The 20,750-nt window shown below is 42.0% G+C and overlaps 1 protein-coding gene across 5 annotated transcripts in view; it reads right to left on the bottom strand.

Moving 5' to 3' along the window:
• Window positions 1–19,287, bottom strand: part of LOC147125143 (UDP-N-acetylglucosamine--peptide N-acetylglucosaminyltransferase 110 kDa subunit) — a 91,862-nt gene extending 72,575 nt beyond the window's left edge. For 2 of the 5 annotated variants that reach the window (XM_085998017.1, XM_085998026.1), the window contains exons 1-6: window positions 18,755–19,287; window positions 11,024–11,174; window positions 10,099–10,342; window positions 8,479–8,547; window positions 5,127–5,243; window positions 1,285–1,364 (exon numbers count right to left, since the gene is read on the bottom strand). In XM_085998017.1, coding sequence (XP_085854143.1) covers window positions 1,285–1,364; window positions 5,127–5,243; window positions 8,479–8,547; window positions 10,099–10,342; window positions 11,024–11,174; window positions 18,755–18,791 — 698 coding nt within the window. In that variant the 5' untranslated portion in view covers window positions 18,792–19,287. Of the gene's footprint in view, window positions 1–1,284; window positions 1,365–5,126; window positions 5,244–6,796; window positions 7,673–8,478; window positions 8,548–10,098; window positions 10,343–11,023; window positions 11,175–18,754 lie in introns of those variants that run through there. The other 3 variants (XM_085998040.1, XM_085998035.1, XM_085998047.1) reach the window with 3 other exon arrangements.
• Window positions 19,288–20,750: the final 1,463 nt, after the last annotated feature.

The following is a 20,750-nucleotide window of genomic DNA, read 5'->3' as shown; positions in this document are numbered from 1 at the left end:
CAAAAATGGTTTCATACAACTGTTTTGACTGATTCAGCTGGTTAATTTTTTTTGCTTATCTGACTGGTCAATTGACTTTTTGTTTCCATTAGTTATTAAGTTCGTATTGGCAGTTTTCTAGCCACGTAACTCACATTTGATTTGTACATTTTCTACCTTTTCAGTTCTGATTTGATGCCATTTTGCTTCGAGCGAATCAACAAAGTATGATGGCAAAATGTGTGACAAAATGTGTGCTAGATACAAGTTTTTATCAGAGCTATGTGTGTAGGCTTGTCCAAGAGATTATGTACACAATAATTCATTGTTCATAGTTTTTTTTATATCTTGACACATTTTGTCATTCATTCTCCCTCCTCCATTTTTCCTTCCCTTGGCTTCCTCCCTCTCTCCTGCTTGTTTGTCTACCTCCTCCTCGCTTCTATCAATTTCTTCTTCAGCTTTTCTCGCCCCTCTAATCTCTGTCCCACTCCTGAGGCAGTCATTCTAAAAGTGCAGGTAGAAACAAAAAATGGAAGGCAATCGCGAGGAAGGGGGTGGGAAGGAAGGAGGGGAAGCAAGAAGATGTACTGTAATTACTATCCTGCCGCTCAGTTGATGATCAGTAGACTGGAGATTTAGGCCAGAATGAGCAGCGTTGTACAAGCAGTTAATAGGCAGACTGAAAAGATTAAGACAATGAGTCTAGATATAATATTCATTACATTTTTATATCTCAATATTTTAAAGTACATTATTATTAATACTTACCATTCCAAAGAAAGTAAGAAAATCCATGCCAATATTGGAGTTGCATTAGTGCAGGGCCAGCTGGTGGCCAGTGCATGGAATTGCATGCAGACTGAAGCTTTCAATATACTGTAGCAGCTATCATGTTACTGGATAGGCTTTAAATAACGGTAGCTAAACCCCTCCCCCATCACAGCACTATCTACAGAAGCTAACATGTATTTTAGGTAAATCTACTGTAAAAATACAATAATGGCTGTTGACGGGATTTCAGGGCATTTTGAGACAGAATGTTGTGACCCACCCTTCAGAGGAGAAAAGCGGGGAAAGGAAGGGAAGGGGGGGGAAAAGGAAAAAGAAAATTGGTGGAGGGGAAGAGGAGGAACACATCAACAATTACATTGTCAAGCCCTAATAGGGTCAGTTGCGATGTGTCCACAGTTGTATAGCATGATAGCACAATACTGTGAATAGCCACTTAGGGAATGTACTGGTAGGCTGCCATAACCTTCAGGTTAAAACATTTTTTTTTTAAATTTATACTTTTTTGCTTACCTGTCAAAAATGCGAGCTTCCTTCAGGACATTCCCTAAGTTGATGTAAGCATCCAAGAAATTGGGATCCAAGGTAACAGCCTGGAATTTAAATCAGTTATAATTCATCATAAAGTCCAATGAATAAATATGTTGCATTCCTACATATCTTAAGACAAAATATTAGAATGCTGATACCATTACTGCTTTGGAAAACTGAACTACTGGGAAGAAACAAACTAAAAAATTCTGATATACACTGGGTTTAGGTAGAGCACGAGGAACTGTACAACAATGACATCACATTTTTCAATAACTGAATTCCACTTTAAAATGTTCAATAAAAATTCAAATAATAGTCCCTTTTTTTTTTTAAATCTGCCCCTCCAGTCTTATCTATAGGCTTTGGATGGGTGTGAATTTATCCTGGGACATGCACTGGACCGTGAAGAAACACAAAATCTGACAAAATTTCAGTAGCAATACCAATTAACAAACAAAACCTTCTGCAATACTTACTGGGCAGGGGTGCAACAGCAAAGTTACTTTGAACAACTCATGAACAAATACGTGGCTCATGGGAATACCCTTCGATTTCCCTACATCCAAGCAAGACACACCAAACCCTTACTTAGTTATCCACTCTTACAATCACTATCCCGCATGATAACATAGAAAAATAGCAGGAGTAGGCCATTCGGCCCTTCGAGCCTGCCCCGCCATTCAATATGATCATGGCTGATCCTCTCTCTCAATACCATATTCCTGCTCTCTCCCCATACCCCTTGATGCCTTTTGTGTCTACAAATCTATCTATCTCCTTCTGAAATATATTCAGTGACTTGGCCTCCACAGCCTTCTGTGGTAGACAATTCTACAAGTTCACCACCCTGAGTGAAGAAATTTCTCCTCATCTCAGTCCTAAATGTCCTACCCCGTATCCGGAGACTGTGACCCCTCGTTCTAGACCCCCCAGCCAGGGGAAACATCATCCCTGCATCCAGTCTGTCTAGCCCTGTCAGAATTTTATACGTTTCAATGAGATCCCCTCTCATTCTTCTAAACTCGAGTGAATACAGGCCTAGTCGACCCAATCTCCTCATAAGACAGTCCTGCCATCCCAGGAATCAGTCTGGTGAACCTTTGCTGCACTCCTTCTATGGCAAGTATATCCTTTCTTAGGTAAGGAGACCAAAACTGCACACACTACTCCAGGTGTGGTCTCACCAAGGCCCTGTATAACTGTAATAAGACATCCTTAATCTGAGCCTTACTGCATTCAATGTTGATTAATTATAGTATCTAAAAGATGGTAAAAACACCCAATGGGTCAGCCTGGTGTAGTACTGAGCCACACAAACTGAGGAAGCCCCAAGATCATTCCCTGATCTACGTGGTGTTAGTTTATCTCACTGAAGGTACTGGTAGGGAACCTACAACTGGTTTCAGTACCACAAACATTGGGGGGGGGGGGGGGGGAGGAAAGAAGGAAGAAAAACAAAGACACATATAGCATTTTTAACATTAAAAATGTCATGGTGTTTCAGACACATATGGAATACGGACACTGATCTGGGAAAGGGGAGATTAGAATGGGCAAGCAAAAGCTTAGAGATGGGTTTTAAATTGTTTTAAGAGGCAGGCACAGGGAGCTTGGAATGAATTCCAAAAAATAGGACCTAGACGACCAAAGTCTCTACTGCCAAACAGTGGGATAAAAAGAGGGAGGAGCACACAAGACACAGTCACAGAATGGAAGGTTCTGGGGATGTCAAAGAAATATAGGAGAGAAAAAGATTGTAGAGATAGGTAGGTGAGGCCATGGAGGGATTTAAAGGCAAGGATTTGAAACTTGATGTATTGGGGTCGAGAGGCTGATGTACGTCAGCGAGCAATGGGCAAGGGCAAACAGGACTTAGTGCAGGACAACTGAAGATTGAACAGCCAGGGATCAGACTCCCAAATGATACCAACCCAATCTCCTAGAAAGTTTACATATTTAAAGAAGATCAGACAAGGACAAGATTAGGCTCAGTTGTTAATTTCCTCCTATGGTCAAATAACCTGCTGACACACCGCATCAGTGAGTATCCTTGGGAAAGGACATGCTAACATTTAAGAGAAACATTTTCAACAGATCTCAAGATGAATGGTAACTGCATCTTTTTCAGAGCTCTAGTATACTAAAATTGGACCCTTCAGCATTTAACAAAACTAATCCAGCAGCACAAACTCCTAAAAAAAAAATTCATACTTTCGAATTCATTTTTTGCACTTTGGGGAGACAGGAGGGGAGGGAACGAGAAGGGGGTGGCTCGTATCAAAAACAACTGGGGAAACTGGTTACAGAGTAGGGCTAGACTAACAAGCAAACATCTGAAAGTGAACACCAAAACAGCCAGTTACTACACACGAGCAATCTACCAAGATGCAATAATCCTCACTGCAACTGTTTGTTCTTGACATGTAGGCAACACTGCTTATCCCTAGTTTCTTTGAGGTGGTGGACCTACCTGTAATGATTGTTCGTGCAATCGAGTGACTGGTTATGCCACTTCATTGGGTATTGAGTAAGCCACTTTGTGGGGATGGAGCACTGTCCAGGAGCCAGATTAGGTCATGGTGACAGGTTCCCTCCCTTGAAGGACATTAGTGAACCAAGTAGGTTTTATGATAATCTGGCAGATTTCAGTCATGTTTTCTGCTACATACTCACAAATGACCAGATTTATTGAATTCAATTTCACAACTTTTCACGGTGAGACTTGACATCACAACCTCTGGACTGCTGCTCCAGTACCACAATCACTACACTACCATACTCAATAGAAAGCTGGTCCAAAGGTAGCCAAATACAAGTTTCACGTAATGATCTGATGCATAGAAGGCCCTACTACCGCAATCTTTAATAAGGACCCAATATTGAGAAGTCAGACAGTAAATTAATTTTTAAAAATTAAGAAGGTTTCTGAGTATTTTCAATACTATACCACACCACTGATAAACCGTGGAGAGCTGGAAACCTGCTACCATGGTTTGGATCAGGAACTTTCAGTGCCATATCATTGCCTACCTATTCTGTAGCAATGATGCATTTTTTTTGACTTACTGATGTGACAGGACCGATGCATGAACAAAAGTCACAGCTTACACTGGATATAAAAATACCATCATGTACCAGCAATTACATCTCTATTGCATAGTAAACATTGTGAATTTACTCAGGCTTCCAAATCCCACCCCTCATACCATCTACAATACGTAACACATTATGACCTGCAAACTCTCCTAAAACACAAACAATTCCTATAAAATAAGTCGGGTGGTGCAGTCCATTCTGCCGCGCTCCGAACTTTAACTCAACCAGTGAGCAGGCCAGATGCTTCCCCAAAGGAGGATAGAAAATGTTAGATAAAGTCACCCTCAGGCAAGATAGACCATTTGTCTACTAAATGGATATAGCAAAGAGAAGGCGAACTGGACAAGAAAAGTACATTTAGCTCAAAATCAATACTTTTCTTTATTTTCAACATTACTGTAATTAGGCAAGTTCGAGATTGGTGCAAAGAAGCACTTTTGCAAGCAAAAAGAGTAATTAGTACCCAGAATAGTCTTCTGGGAAATGATAAACAAAAAACTCAAATCATTCAAGACACAGCTGGATATTGCGATATAGTGGTAGGTTTCTACAGAAGGTTAAGCTAGATGGCCAAAATGGCCGACTCACCCGTCCTTATCTTTCAGGAGATCAAAAACTGTCACTGAATGTAAACAAAAGCTCACAGCTTTTTGTGTGAGAAAACTGCACCCGTTACCCATCACATATCTGCATGGAGGGAATACTTAAGCATGCTGATCACTTACCTTTTCAAAGTGGTGGATAGCTAGCCAGATCTCTCCCTGGGCATTAAACACACACCCGAGGTTGCTCCAGGCAACAGCGAAGTTGGGCTGAGTTTCAATCGCTTTCAGGTAACAAGCCTTAATTAGTTTAATTGAAACAAGAGGGGACCAGGAAGAAGGGATGGGAGATTTGTAACAAAGATTGAAAGAAGGGAAAAGAAAACTTTATTAGTGCTCATTCTCACACCAGGCAAAAGTGAACCTGCAGCAAAGGCTAGCGCTGAATTCGCTCGCTGGCCCCATGAGAGCATGCGCAAAACCCTCAACCCACATGCAGCCAGCCATTTTTCAGTTATGAAATGTGGAATAATACATTTCTCTGTCTTCCATTTCAACTTTCCCCACAATCAGATTTTTTAAACAAAAAGATAAAACTTCTGCACTGTCCTCTGCAGAAATCAATTGTAGAACCTGCCCACTTTCAGCATTTTTGTACCCAATGAGTTTATGCAGCAGTTTTATTAGCAGATATTAACCTATTTCTTCACAAATTTATTAGTGACTTCACCAGCTTAGGTTTCACAGAAAGTACTATTCAGTATACCAAGGATTTTAAAAGGTTCTGATCGCACACATTAACAACTGCCCGTGAGTTTCTTAAAACAAGGGTTTTTTACTATCTAAGAATCTGTTGCAGAGCACACAACCTCAAATGACAGTGCTGAACGAGGATAAAGGTCCCTGTAACGCAAAGCGCTATTGCCAATGCGCCATTGCCAATGCGCGGCTCTGCAACATGTTGCAGTGGCGGCACCAGCAGTTCGCAGGCGCAGATTTGAAAAAAAAAAATTAAAAAAAGAAATCGCAGCACAGCGCACCGCATGCGCAGATGCAAAATTGCAGAGTAGTAGATAGCTAGCTGAGATTTTACCACAGGTACTCCGCAGCACTTCGTATCTCAGGCACAGCAACAAAGGAATCACTAGAGATACAGGTGCTAACTTGCCCAGGCTGTGAACGGACTACACAATGCCAATTTCACTGTACCCAAAAAGAAATAAATCAACATTAAAGCCAAATATTAAAACTAAAAATCACTATTTCAATCAATAAGATTAAAAAAACTTGAGCTAGAATTCACAGAAGTAGAAAATTAAAAAAAAGTGTTCCACTACATTGCAGCAGCTGTGCAAGGCCATGCTGCAGCAATTGTTCTTTTGATGCCAGTCAGGATTAACTGGCACCGGGGACCACTTGGGCATCTCATTCAGAACTAACCAAGGTAGATGCTCAGCCAGTCATCTAATGAATAACGCTGGCGCACGCAGGCGCATCGCCGCGCAGCCTATGCGTTACTGCAGGCTCACAGCGCATAATCAGTAGAGCAGAATGCTGCAAACCAAACAAAGAGGAAAGAAATTAACAAAATCAGTAGTTAGAAGCTTTACTGGTACTTTGTAGAGCTATTGCCAATTTTACTTTTAAAACTAGTTTTCTCTTAAGACAGTGGCTACTACTTTAAAAACATGTATGTATCAAGTTGAACAATTTTTCTTCCAAATTACAGTTTTTCCCATTTTTAAAAAGTAAATATAAATACTTATTTATTTAGACACTTTTTTGGAAGCCACGAGACAGAAGAACTCAGGCATGGAGGCAAATTGTTTGTGGCAGTGCTACAAACCCGTTACCATTATTTCATCTCATTTTCAGGGTAGTCGATGACGGGAAGAGCAGACGGTGTCACCCCTAGATCCTGGCCTCGAGCTCCGGTCAGCGAGGCACCTACAGGGGAGAGCTTTCACCCGCCTGAAACCTTCTATGTATAATATCAATCATGAAAACGAAAAAGACAAATAAGAAAGACAAAATAGTTAGTAAAGAGTCCAACAACATATTCCTGGATTTGTTCTAAAATGCAATCTTCTGAAAGAAAAATAGATACAATTTCACATTTATATTCAAATGTAGTCAATGTGTTTAGCTTCAGTTCATGCAATCGAAGCGCTGCAATGTACAACTGCATCCGAATGACATATTAGGGCACCAACTTTGTGAAACAAGATAAAAGTCGGTGGTCCCCTCTGAAAGCTTCTAGTCACCCAACTCAAAAATGATTTTGTAAATTTAAAAAGTTTGTTTACGCCTATCCGTTTGGAGAGGTTGTAAATAAATTTTGCCTATCCAAATTGGAAACACACCCAGGCACGAGAGTCTGGGTGGATTATTCTCAGACCCCTTTATGTACCAGGCAGCCTCAAATTCAAGGAAGAAAGGGCCTTCATATATAAGAGCTAGTTCTAATTTAGAATCCAACAACACTGCAAATCTGCTGGTTTTGTCTTTTAAATGTACCGATCAGAACTTTAAATGAAATCTCATTTTATACTTCATCGAACAAAACATCTAACTATCGCCTTCCACCGCTGAAATAAAGAAGGCAGCATCCAGGAGCAAGCGCAGTCTCACTTTATACAGATTGAAGCCGCAGTGGAATGCACTGAAAGTTAGCTCTCCATTCAACGGCCTGTGGGCTGAGGCACTCTTTACCCAATGATCTTTCATCCCCCTGTACATCCTCCCTCTTCCCCCCCCACCACCCCCCCCCACATAAGCACACATACACAAAGTCAAATGGACAGCTACGCTGCGCAGACACTCCACTTTGCAAGCGCGCGGGACTCAGAATGATAGGCTGAGACACTCTGGACGAGGTCCCCTTCTCCCATTCTTTGCCCCTCACTGGCTTTGCATAAGGTGGCTTTTAACTCTCCAAAAGGTTATATTTATATGTATATATAGAGATATATATATCTATATACACATATATTAAAATGACAATTTGAAGTATGGGTGATAACCACTTTAAATCCAGGACTAAACCACATCAGAAAGAAATTCAACTGCTAGAAGCCACCTTATTAACTGAGCGAATCTGGTACATCGGTTCATTTCTCAAGACCAAACCAGCACTGAAGAAACAAAGGTATAACTCAAAATTTGGGATCTTGAATGGTGATTTCGGGCATTGCTAATGCAGCCTTTCTTCCCATTAATGTTGACTGTCTGTGTGAGGGGTGCATGTGGTGAAAGATGCTGACATCTGTCTCCAGAGTACTGCACTAAGTCAGACTATTTCAGCCAATCCTTTTCAGGAAGTGTCTTTACTTAGTCATGGGAGTCTTACTTTCTTACTACACTTGTTCAGTCAGAATGCTCCGGTCATCTCTGGTGCTAAGGTATACAGCTGATTATTTTTCTTGGTTGCTATTCAGTCAATGTATCTACCAGTCAGGGTAATGGATTGCTATCATGAATGATGTGTGAAAGTTTATCTTGACAATATGGTCCAATTAGTAACAACAACACTTACCTTGGCTTCTTCTAAGCGACCCAGGGCTTTAAGGAGGTTCCCCAGGTCACTGCGAACACAATACAAATCCTGCAAGAGAACAACAATAGGCTTATTCAGGAAATGAGTATCCAAGGAGCCAATTTTTTTTCAGCTAACTAGTTTTCATTATGAATATAATAAAAAAATCTTACTATGACTCAATTGAATTAGATACCGTTAATTACATCTCCAATTTTTCTCTGCTCATTCAACCAATTTGCTGCCAAAACGTGCACGCTCAACCATTCTTCCTGGCAAGCCATCTGTTCATCACCTTCTATATAATTTTTTTTTCCTGCTTCTTAAATTGGTCATTCACAACCCTGATCATGTGTCCTGTCCCCTGCTGCTGTGGCTTATCTGAAAGTATTATTCCAAGTTACGTCCTCTATCCTAAATATTTCACAAAAAAAAATGCCCTCAGATGCCTTTTCATGGATGGAAGGCCATAGCTATTTAACTTGTTCCACGTATCTCTTTTGACATTGAAACTAGCCTTGTTGCTATCCTGCTTTCGTGCCTCAAGGTGGCTGGCGTATTGCATGCTCTTTTCACTATGCCGAAAACACATATCCTTTGCTTGGGACAACAACTGTTGGAAAAGAAGTACGTGGAGGCCGTTTTGGAATACATTCTCATATAACCAGGATTTAGTGTCTACCATGACTGGATTAGGCATGTCATCTTGGAGCCAACTCCACAACAGAAAGACCCTGTTTAACTTCTCTTATTTCCCCTTACCTGCCAAACAGGAAAACAAGTACAGGTTTGAACCTTCACTAGAAGGATGGATACTAGATTACCTTGAGAGAGCGAACTGTTGCTGTGGAGGTCCCACATTTCCAACTAGTGGAATCATTATTCAACACGGCAATAGGTGTTTCTGTGCTTTGGTTTGGGGCATGAAGGCACTCACACAATTTACAGCAAATTGTACTGTTCATCATGCAGATCTGGAGGTGCCTTGCATCTTCTGTTTCTCTAGTGAAGGCTCAAACCTGCACTTGCCACCTCCTTGGTAGCGAATTTCCCCATTCACTAACCAGGAGGATAGGGAAAAGATAAATCGGATCGTTATGGGGTCAAGTTTGCTTCAAAATGACACTCTTGCTGCTGGAAGATTGAAACTGAGCCAAGCCTCCATGGCAGACTTGAAAATGATACCAGCGCAAAGCAGGTGCTCTGGAGCATTGTTGATGACTGACTGGGCAGCTTAGCTCGTTAATGGGATCTGAAAGGATGGACTAGCGGTTGGGATTTTTCCCCACTCAGCGCTAGATAATCCTGTCAGAAACTGTACTATAGGTAGAGTAGTCCTAGATGGGCATGAAGTGGGAAGTTTACCAATGCTGTGTTCACCAACTGAAGCCATTTCCAGCACAAGGTTGCATCAAAAAGACTGAAAATAAGTATGTTTAAAGTAGAATAATAAATTGACAGTAACAGAATTTCATTCAGAAAACAAAATGAAAGCCATGCAAGGTGGCGTTGCAGGTTACTAAATTTACATGATAAATTGGAATGGAAGTGGTTAACCAAATATCTTTACACCTGGAAACTGGGGTTTTACAGTACGACCAAAAATGCCTGCTAACGTACGGGATTGTACTGCAGAGCAGATACATAGGCTTGCACTGCTCCCTCCATATCTCCTGCTGCAACCAGTGCTGCTGCCAGGTTGATGTATCCATCGATGAAATCTGGTTTGAGCCGGAGGGCATGTCGATAATGTTCAATAGCTTCCTGAAGTTGGCCACGCTCTTTATAGACATTCCCCAAATTGGAGTAGGCCTCAGCCAACATGGGGTTCTGTTTGATAGCTAGAGTGCTAAAGTGAGCAGACCTGTAATAGAAAATAAAAAATCCATGGTAGAACAAAGCAAGTTTTTTTTGTAATTAAACATTGATTTTTTCTTCTTCCTCTTAAAGTCAAATGCAGCGACGCCCACATCCCAGGAACAAACAAAAATAAAGTCTGTTTATTCTGAAAGCTGGTTATTAAAATATCTATGCTCATTTTGACTACATCATCACAATTTTTTTTTGTTTATGGGATGTGGGCGTCGCTGGCAAGGTCAGCATTTATTGCCCATCCCTAATTGCCCTCGAGAAGGTGGTGGTGAGCCGCCTTCTTGAACCGCTGCAGTCTGTGTGGTGAAGGTACTCCCACAATGCTGTTAGGGAGGGAGTTCCAGGATTTTGACCCAGCGACGATGAAGGATCGGTGATATACTTCCAAGTCAGGATGGTGTGTGACTTGGAGGGGAACTTGGAGGTGGTGGTGTTCCCATGCGCCTGCTGCCCTTGTCCTTCTAGGTGGGAGGTGCTGCTGAAAAAGCCTTGGCGAGTTGCTGCAGTGCATCTTGTAGATGGCACACACTGCAGCCACAGTACGCCGGTTGTGGAGGGAGTGAATGTTTAAGGTGGTGGATGATACAATGATACAACTAAATATTTTAAAAGGGAGTTTGTTGCATTCCCAATTGAAGAGGCGTATAAAGTGGATATACATTCTGCTCATTACCTGTCCAGCCTGCGACACTGGAAATGGATGGAGGAGAGAAGCAGCAACACACCGGTGTTGTCAGGCTCCTGCCTCCAAAGCTGCATACAGTGCCTCTCAGCTGCCTCGAAATCTCCCGCTTGGTATTCACGATGCGCCAGCTCCGCTAACCCTGGAATTAAAGCATATGACATTAAACACAAGACAAACAAGTCAGAGGACTGTAAAAGCACTCCTCACCATGTCAACAGTCTCTTGGCAATGCACCTGTGGGATTAACAACATGGATTTATAGAATGCCTTTAACAGGACGGTTATCAAACAAAATTTGACACAAGCCACTTAAGATGATATTGGATAGATGACCAAAAGCTTGATCTAAGCAGTAGGTTTTAAGGAAGAGAGGTAGTGAGGTTTAAGGAGGGAATTCCAGAGCTTAGGGCCTAGGCAGCTGACAGCATGGACGCCAATGGTAGAGCGATAAAAATCGGGGATGCGCAAGATGCCAGACTAGAGGAGCCCAGAGATCTCAGAGGGTTGTAGGGCAGGAGGAGGTTAGAGATAGGGAGGGGTGAGACCATACAACAAGGATGAGAATTTTTTTTAATTGAACCATTGCCAGACCAGGGGCCAATGAAGGTCAGCGAGCACAGGGGTGATGGGTGAACAGGGCTTGGTGCGAGTTAGGATATGGGCAGCAGAGTTTTAGATTAGCTCAAGTTTATGGAGGGTCGAAGATGGGAGGCCGGCCAGGAGAGCATTGGAATAGTCAAGTCTAGAGGTAGCAAAGGCACGGAGGAGGGTTTTAGCAGCAGATGTGCTGAGGCAGGGGCGGAGTCGGGCCATGCTACGGAGGTGGAAGTAGGCAATCTTGGTGATGGTGCGTATATGTGGTTGGAAGCTCATCTCAGGGTCAAATACGACACCAAGGTTGCACATAAATTACCAACATCTAACAGTGTCTTGGAAATAACATTCTCCTCATAACCACCCAGCAAGCTTTGTACGGCAATGCACACCTCACATCATGGACAATGAGGTATCCACGAGATCTGGAATATCTTTACAGGCTGAGTGAGTTTGCCAAACCAGTGTTAAATTGGGGCAATCTGTGTTGTTGGTCCATGCCGCAGTGAACTAGGTTGAGACTGGCCAAATTCATTTAACGCAAGTCCCTTCTGACAAGAGTTGCTGTACCCTATCAATCGAAGGAGAAATCTTTGGTTTAGTAGTATTCCTGCCCCCGAGTCAGAAGGTGCAAGGTCCGAACCCCACTCCAGACAGTTCCAGCGAGTTGAAATCTGGCTCTAAGTTCTGGGTGGACATCTAGTGGGGATACTCACATCCTGTGGACGTGGGTGCAGGTGACCCCCTCCTTATATGGGTTGTGGGAGCCCATAAAACCCTCCCACAGATCAGGACCCACTGCCCTATCTGCTGGTATAAAGATGGTTATGGCCGTGGAAGGAACATTTATACCTATGAATCCTTCCACTACGTCACACTATTTCCTAAGAGAAGAGTGAGATGCTATTAAAAATTAACATCTCAGCAGTGTGGGCGGAATTCAAATCCAGTTCCAAAGCTGAAAGGCAAGTATCTAAACTCACTACACCACCCAGTCTTTTCATAAACAGTTATAGTGACATTTGGAATCCTAAGATAGAGAAGTCATTCACGGCTAACATGTATATGAAGAATAGTTTTATTGTAACAGAAAAAGTTGGCTTCTGTTTTATTTCATGGGATTACTTGATTTGTCAGCGTTTTGGGAATTGTAATCAGTTTGTTTCTATGTGAAAACCGCGAAGCAAAAACCGCAAATTAGTGGCCTTGAAGAGGTTTGAACTGTACGCACAGAACTAGAAGACAATTAGAAATCTAGCAAACCTCAAGTGAGAATAGATACATGAAGGAAACTAATCTTTTTCCTGGAATGTTAAATTTTACGTTGAATAAACCCCCACCAAAAATTTATAAAGCTATCTAAACTGTTTAAAGAGCTGGTCAACTAAGAAAAAGATTCATTGTATATATACTGTAGAATTTCCAGTTCTGTGAAGACCAAATGGACGACCATCTGTGTGATTCAACTAGTTGTTAGACTGAGTTCCTCATACTGTACTCAGATATCAGTCAGGGAAAAAAATCTCGTGTTACTTGCTGTTCACCTGCCTCAGATCAAATAGAGTCCATAACAGTGCAAATGGTATATGGATTATTCTGCTGGTTGAAAGGTTAAGAGTACCTGTTATAGTACTAAGCCATACAGACTGTACATATATAATGGGCTGCACCCGACACATCTAGAAGAAAAACACAAAGGAACCTTCTTTTAAGTTAACATGGCTGAAAAAATAACGTTTTAGGGTGTGTTTAAAAGGCAGCTGCCAGTTTGAAACCAGTAGCAATTCCATGCAGGCAGTACCTAATTTATACTGCCTGGCTTCTTTGCAATCCTGCCGAGAAAGCTCAACACATGCACAATTACAGGCATAGACAGAGTTCCAGTCCATCTGGTTAAAATTTAAATGTTTTGGAGTGTAGCTGGAAGCGCCTTTATGCTCTAGGTATTTACATGAACTCGGCCTAATTTAAGGAGTGCGCCCTGCAGTTTTAAGCCAGGATTGAGATGGCACTGGAATTGTACTCCATGCAATGTAAACTGCCTTCTTCAGGGAGATCTAGCACCACTTCATTGCAGAACCAGACTCCAAAGTTATACTGCAATTTTAGCATTGGTTCCACTTTGCAGCAACAGTAAAGTTGCACTATAAACACACCTTTATTATGGTTAGTGTTAGCATTCTTTGTCAGTCAAGGTCACTCAATTCAACTGTCCCAGAACTATGATATCTAAATGTCAACTCATTTTCCACAATCATTCCACTCTCCTGTTGTCTGATTCTGAACACAGCTTCTGAACAAGATCCAGCTTTGACAACAATGCCAAATTGCATGTTAATACCACTCACAGATAATGGTGTAAATGGGCAATTGCCCATTTTATGCTAGTGGTAATTACCAGAGAGAGTAATACTACACGCAATTCAGCCAATTTATTCTGTACTCTATAGTTGAGGGTTTGTTAAATGGGTAACTTGTTAAGTTCGATACAAAAGGCCGTTTCTCATTTCATAATTAATGGTTGAATGAACGTTCTAGATGGCATTTCCTGAGAATACAAACAAAAGTTGCTGAGAATTTTATGTTAGTTCTGGAATTTTCAAGAGGGCTAGATTTGCAAAGATGGCAGAGGACTTGAATTGGGTCAAAGGGGCAAGCAACCCTTCTAGGTGGGGATATTACTAAACAGAAGAGAAACAAAAGGAAATTTGTCCCTGGAGTGAAAAGGGCACACCTGGTAAAACAAAATAACTGGTCATGTGCAAGGACAAATCAGACTTAAGCAAAAATGTTTTTACAGACTAAAAGGAGAGTAGGGATAGCCATCAGGCTCAGCTAAAGGCAATAGAAAATGCCATCAAAGCAGCCAAAAGGTAATTGCAGAAGTAGATAGTGGATAACAGCAGTAACAATAGTAAAATCTTTTTTAGTTAGGTTAGGAGTCAGAGGGCGATTGAGGACTCCGTGGGCTGTTGAAGGAATCCTCAGGGCAGTTTCAGGTGAACCCCCAGGATATGACAGAGGTTTTACATGGCTACATCGAATCAATCTTCACTCCAGTAGACCATGCTCAATTACAGTACCATTAATACAATGTTCAGTTTACTCTAAAGCTGCAAGTGTCAAAGTGGACACAGATATAATCCTGGAGCGAATAAGGGGTCTCAAAATAAATCGGGCTGCTGGTCTTGTCAGAATTTAACCAAGAATATTCAAAAATGGGGGCCTGTGCTCAATTAGCCATTTGCTTATATATTTAACCGCTCGCTTGTGTCAAAGATTGTTCCTGTGGACTGGAGAGAGGCTCATGTTGCGCCAATATTAAAAAAGGGCAACAAGTCAAAGCCGGTAAATTGTAGGTTGAAATAAAAACAAAAAATGCTGGACATACTCAGCAGGTCAGGCAGCATCTGTAGAGAGAGAAACAAACATTTCAGGTCGATGACTTTTCGTCTGAATTATAGGTTGACATTGTCTACTTGGCTTTTCAAAAAGCCTTTCACAAGATGCCACACCATAGGCTACTTTATAGGACATAGCCCTGGGGCATTGAAGGGCAAATCTTGGTTGGATAAGATTTTACTCTTATAGGCAGGAGGTTGTTATTAACAGTAGTGGTAGGATGCGGAGGCCGGTTACTCGTAAGGTCCCATAGGAATCAGTGATAGGATCGTTGGGAAAACTGTCCGTAATTTTGCGATTGACACATTTATAAGTGTTAGAAACTTGGATGAGAGAAACAACTACAATCAGAGCTAGAATCAATGGGGTAATGAGCCTGCATCTGGCAGGTGTCATTTAATATAGATAAATGTAAGTGGTACAGAGGCCTAGGTGTTATATTACTTCAATATCTTAAGGCTCACCACCAGTTCCTCAAGGATACAGTAAAATTAAATAATTAGGATGCGTTGCTCAGACAATCCAATACAAAAGAAACACTATAATGCCCTTGTATAAGACCAGTTAGGCCTCACCTGGAATATGGTGTCCAGTTTGGTCCCCTCACATGGTGGATGATATAGAGGCACAGGAAAAAAAGTTTAGACGAGAGCCACGATTGATTACCTAGTTTAAAAGCCCTTAGCTACTCTGATTAGCCCGGGAATAAGTCCTTTTGCTCTAGAAAAGTGCAGACTTTGAGGAGATTTGATAGAGGTCTTCAAAATAATGAAGGGATTAGACTGTGTCCATATGGATAAAACTATTTGAATAAGATAGGTTAGGGAGAACTGGTGACATGCATACAAGTTACATAAGATTAGAACGAGGTTAAATATCAGGAAGTTTTTTTTCCCCTTTTCAAATGACAAATTGCTGGCTTGCGCAGTAAATGCAGATTCGCTGCAACTGTTTAAAAGGGTTGGGTTCCTGGCTGCGGCTAATGTCATGTCCTGGAAACGGTAGGCGGGGTATTCAACAATGTGACTCAGTCACCGTGGTCTCCTGGAACACCTTCTGATCGCCTTTGGGGGTGTTGAGAAATTTCCCAGATTTCACCTCTCTGAATTGGCCTAGGATTTTCTTAAATTTTTTCTTTGCTGCTCTCAGGAGATTATGTCACTGCTGGTAGGTGGGAGGGGTGTTAATTCATTATATTTAATTGTACCATGACAGTATGGGACAGGCTCGGTGGACCAGTTAGTATTTTCCTGTCTGTCCTTTTTATTTCTTTATATAAGTGCCTATATGTTGGGTTAGCACCCTGGTCTTTCATCTCTGGACCCTGGGTTCAAATCCAGTTCTAGCTCAAGGGACAAAAGTCTATTGTCTGTGTGAAGAACTTGAGCAATCACAACATAGTTCTTAATGGGCAGGGGGAACACACAGCACAAAACTATACTAAACTGACAACTTTGCTCAGAAAGGCCACTGGTGGTTTGGGAAATATAAATACCAGTGTTGTCATATTGAATGCTCTTCTTAGATTTAGGCATACCTTCAATCTGCATCTGACCATGTTTACCTGACATGCTAATAAACTAAAGATTGTTCTTGCACAAAGAATGTGTTGAGTGCCCCAGCCCCCCAAAATTAATGTGATTATGACTTTCCCAATCCACTTTAAAATACTCTCATACGTTATGGGGAAATGTGTAGCTGCATCTAAGAAAGACAGACCTGCATTTATATAGCACATTTCACGACCACCGGATGTCTCAAAGCGCTTTACAGTGTAGTCACCGTCATAACGTAGGAAACATGGCAGCCAACTTGCGCACAGCAAGGTCCCACAAACAGCAATGTCATAATGACCAGATAATCTGTTTTTGTTAGGTTGATTGAGGGATAAAATATTGGCCAGGACACCGGGGATAACTCCCCTGCTCTTCTTTGAAATAGTGCGATGGAATCTTTTATGTCCACCTGAGAGAGCAGACGGGGCCTCGGTTTAATGTCTCATCCGCAAGATAGCACCTCCAACAGTGCAGCACTCCCTCAGCACTACACTGGAGGGTCAGCCTAGATTTTTGTGCTCAAGTACCTGGAGTGGGACTTGAACCTACAACCTTCTGACTCAGAGGCGAGAGTGCCACTAGTTACAAAGAACACTTAATTATTCTTCCCAGTCAAGTCTTCCAGAATTCTAATTATGTGACTAGGATAGACAAGCATTTAGGTCAGTAGGACAACCAATGAGGATTTTGGCAGTGAATAGCTGAGCTGCACAAGATGTCCCAGGTTTTATCCCTGGTCTCTTGAGTTAGCGGATCGGAGTCAAGAGCACCTTTGGGGTGCTACAACTGACGTCAGCATCCCTTGGTTATATAAGGGAACATTGGCATGGGTTGGTAGCCCAATCCCTAGCCAACATTCACTACTGGAAGTGCATGTGTATGGATGTTAGGAGAGATCTAGTGAGCGCAACTGTGATGCATCCTATGCTTAAACAACATGCCGACAGTTATGGTCAAGACTCTTGCATGGCCTTTATCGTTAGAAAGGCTCCCAAAGAGACAAACACCCATGGAATCGTACCCTGGCAAAGAACGAAAGCCTTCAGCAGAGAAGAAAATTAGAGAAAAATTAGTTGCAACACTGAAATCCACTACTACATTCTGCAAGCCTAACACTAAAATTTAATCTCTAAAGGAGAACGTCCCAACTATATATGATTATTTATACCTACATCTCTGCCTCAATTTATTTTTTCAAATATACTTCCTCAGGAAACCTCTTCACTTTAGTACATATTTCATCTCCTCTACATTTACCCACATGTATTAAATTGATGAAACTCTTCCAAAGTTTACTGATGGTTTATTCCATTTACCCTCTTCCTACCAGCAACATTATTCTGCTGTGCAGACTCAATTTACCAACCCATTTGAGTATTCTCATATGCCAGGGCTATCTATTTTATTTGACCAGACAGTAAACTATTTCAAAGTGGGTGGGTGATTTGTGAGCAGAATGTCAGCATGTTTACCATCTTGGCAAACTCACATTTTCACACAAATCAGCCAAACTGTAACATTTAAATTTTGCCAAATATCTGAGATTTTCAGAAAAGCTATGGTACGTAAAAATCCACATCGACCTATCCCTGTAGAAACCTTCAAAAATGTTCTCAGAACATTAGGGCAACAAGAAAGACATTTAAATTGATCTGTGTTGTGTTGTGCATCCCTGCCCTGGAAGAATCATGCTTTTGTGATATTGAACTAATCGTAGCCTATCAGCCAGCCTGCAGATTTCACTACCATTTTTTCCTTCCACTGACTAGGTTTATTTACATATACCAATGTCCTGTATCATTCTGGGAAACGAGATCTAGAATAAGGGGAACACTAATCTGGACTATTTGCACATCAAAGAGTCCCCATACTCACATTAACTATTAATACGTATATATAATAGATATATATCAGTCATTCAAAAAATGAGCTGTCCTCATGCAATGTTTCTCATGCGCTCTCCCCTGGTAACTTCCTAGAACTTGCACTGATCTGCATTGACGCCATTTCTCCTTCACTCTCCCCCTCTGAAGTGTAGCTCAGATTTCAGGCTCCGACTGACGGTTTTATAATGATCAAATAATGCCGGCCCGGCTCACTCTCAGAAAGGTTATTTCATTACTCAATAGAGCCTGCACCCATTACAGTGCCCTCTTGGCTTTCTCACCTGTGCTGTCAGCCACACCGCCGACCGACGCCGCCATGCTCCCGTTCGGGGTGTAGTTCACTCCGGGCCGCTTCCTCTTGGGGGAGGTTTTAACCACGCTTCACTGTCCCAATCGGTGGCTGTGCCCCGAGGCCAGGAGCCGCGATGCTCTGTGACGATCCTGGCCTTTCCCCGCGATCCGTTACGGCGACCTCACATCCACCGTTTACCCAATTCTCGGCCGCAATCCTTGTTACCAGTTCCACTTTGCTGGCGCCGGGTCTCTCACGCTGCAGTCCCGGTTTCTCTTCTCGCGTGCAGATGGCGGCCGGAATACAGAGAACACTAATCTGAACTATTTTCACACCAAAGAGTCCCCATACTCACATGACAATAACCCCATTTCACACTCACAAACTTCGGAACTAACGCTTTTTTATCTGACGATTTTGGTTTCATTATTACGTTTCCACAAAATATATCCTTTAGTTTTTCAAATTAGGGTTTAATTTCAAATTTCGTAACTTTTCGCGGAAGAACTAAGCATCGAAGCGTGAATGCTCCCTCTCGCTCATCACTGCTTCGCAGTACAGTATCGCTGCGCGGCAGCATTGCGACGACTTAGGAACCGCATGCGCAACAAAAGCGATTGTGTGGAAAGGTCGAGAACATTCACGTGATTGTCCGGTGAGGCGACCGCAGCCATTTTAGTGACGAAGACAGTTAACTGCGGGCCCTGTGTTGAAACAAGTAGCAAACCAGAACAGATAAAATAAAACGGTGTTTTATTTTCAGATTGTATATATTTATGAAAATAGCAGATAGCCTGTAGCTCATGGCTCTTTAAATATCTCGGCGTAGCAGGGCGGGGGTGTAAATGCACGGCCACGAGTTAATTGAAGAACATTATAGAAAGGATGAAATAACAACAGAAAATGCTGGAAAAACTCAGCAAGTCAGGCAACATCCGTGGAGAGAAATTTGAGTTGACGTTTCGGGTTTGACCCTTCTTCAAAACTGGAGAGAAAAGGAACTAGATCGAAGGCAGGGCTGCGATCGGACAAAAGAATAAAAGAACCAAAAGAAGTAAAAGAGATTAGAAGCTAGACGAGATGGTAATAGGCTGTGATTAGGTGTAAAGTGTACTGGCAGGGCAAAAGATAGCTGCCAGGTGTGAGAGAGAAACAAAAGGAAAGGGAGGGGGGGGGAAGGAGTGGAAAAATATAAGTGAAAATGAAATGGGGGCCGAGGTTATGATCTGAAATTGTTGAACTCGATATTGAGACCGGAAGGCTGCAGAGTGCCTAATCGTGCTATCATTATAGAAAGGATATTGAGGGTTTAGAGGGGGTATGACACAGATTAACTGGGGATGCGGCCCGGTATGAGAAAAGATAAATAAGAAAATTGGGGCTTTTTCGTTATGGAGTGATAGAATAGAGTGTTTGAAATTATGAAATAATGGGACAGAGTAGATAGAAGCGGAATAATTGAGGGGTCACGAGGAGCCTTGGATACAAGATTAAATGCAAGCGATTTGGAACAGAGAGCAAGCTAAATTTCTCCACACTCAGTTGCGAGGTTGTGGAATTCACTTCCAGGTTTAGTGGTTGAGCCAGAAACCTAACAGAATTTCCTCAGATTGTCTGTTAGTGCTGCTGTAATTTGTTCGTAAGTGCAGTAGAAACAGAGTAAATTGAATAGGTGGACAAAAGAAAAGGGATGAAATCAAGGTGGGTAAATGTGTTTTGAACTGTTTACTTGCATGGATGGTAAATGCTAATAGCAAATGGCTCATTTCCATGTAACTTTGACGTATGTGGTAGACTTGGTTAACAGACAGAAAACAAAGAGTAGGGATAAACGGGTCTTTTTCAGGATGGCAGGCTGTGACTAGTGGGGTACCGCAAGGATTGGTGCTTGGGCCCCAGCTATTTGCAATCTATATCAATGATTTGGATGAGGGGACTAAATGTAACATTTCCAAATTTGCTGATGACAAAGCTAGGTGGCAGTG

The sequence above is a fragment of the Somniosus microcephalus genome, chromosome 1 (genome assembly GCF_052327205.1).
Source record: "Somniosus microcephalus isolate GS21.2 chromosome 1, FLI_Smic_1.0, whole genome shotgun sequence".
NCBI lineage: Eukaryota > Metazoa > Chordata > Chondrichthyes > Squaliformes > Somniosidae > Somniosus > Somniosus microcephalus.
The sequence above is the reverse complement of the archived record's forward strand: the minus strand, read 5'-3'. Positions and strand labels throughout refer to the sequence as shown.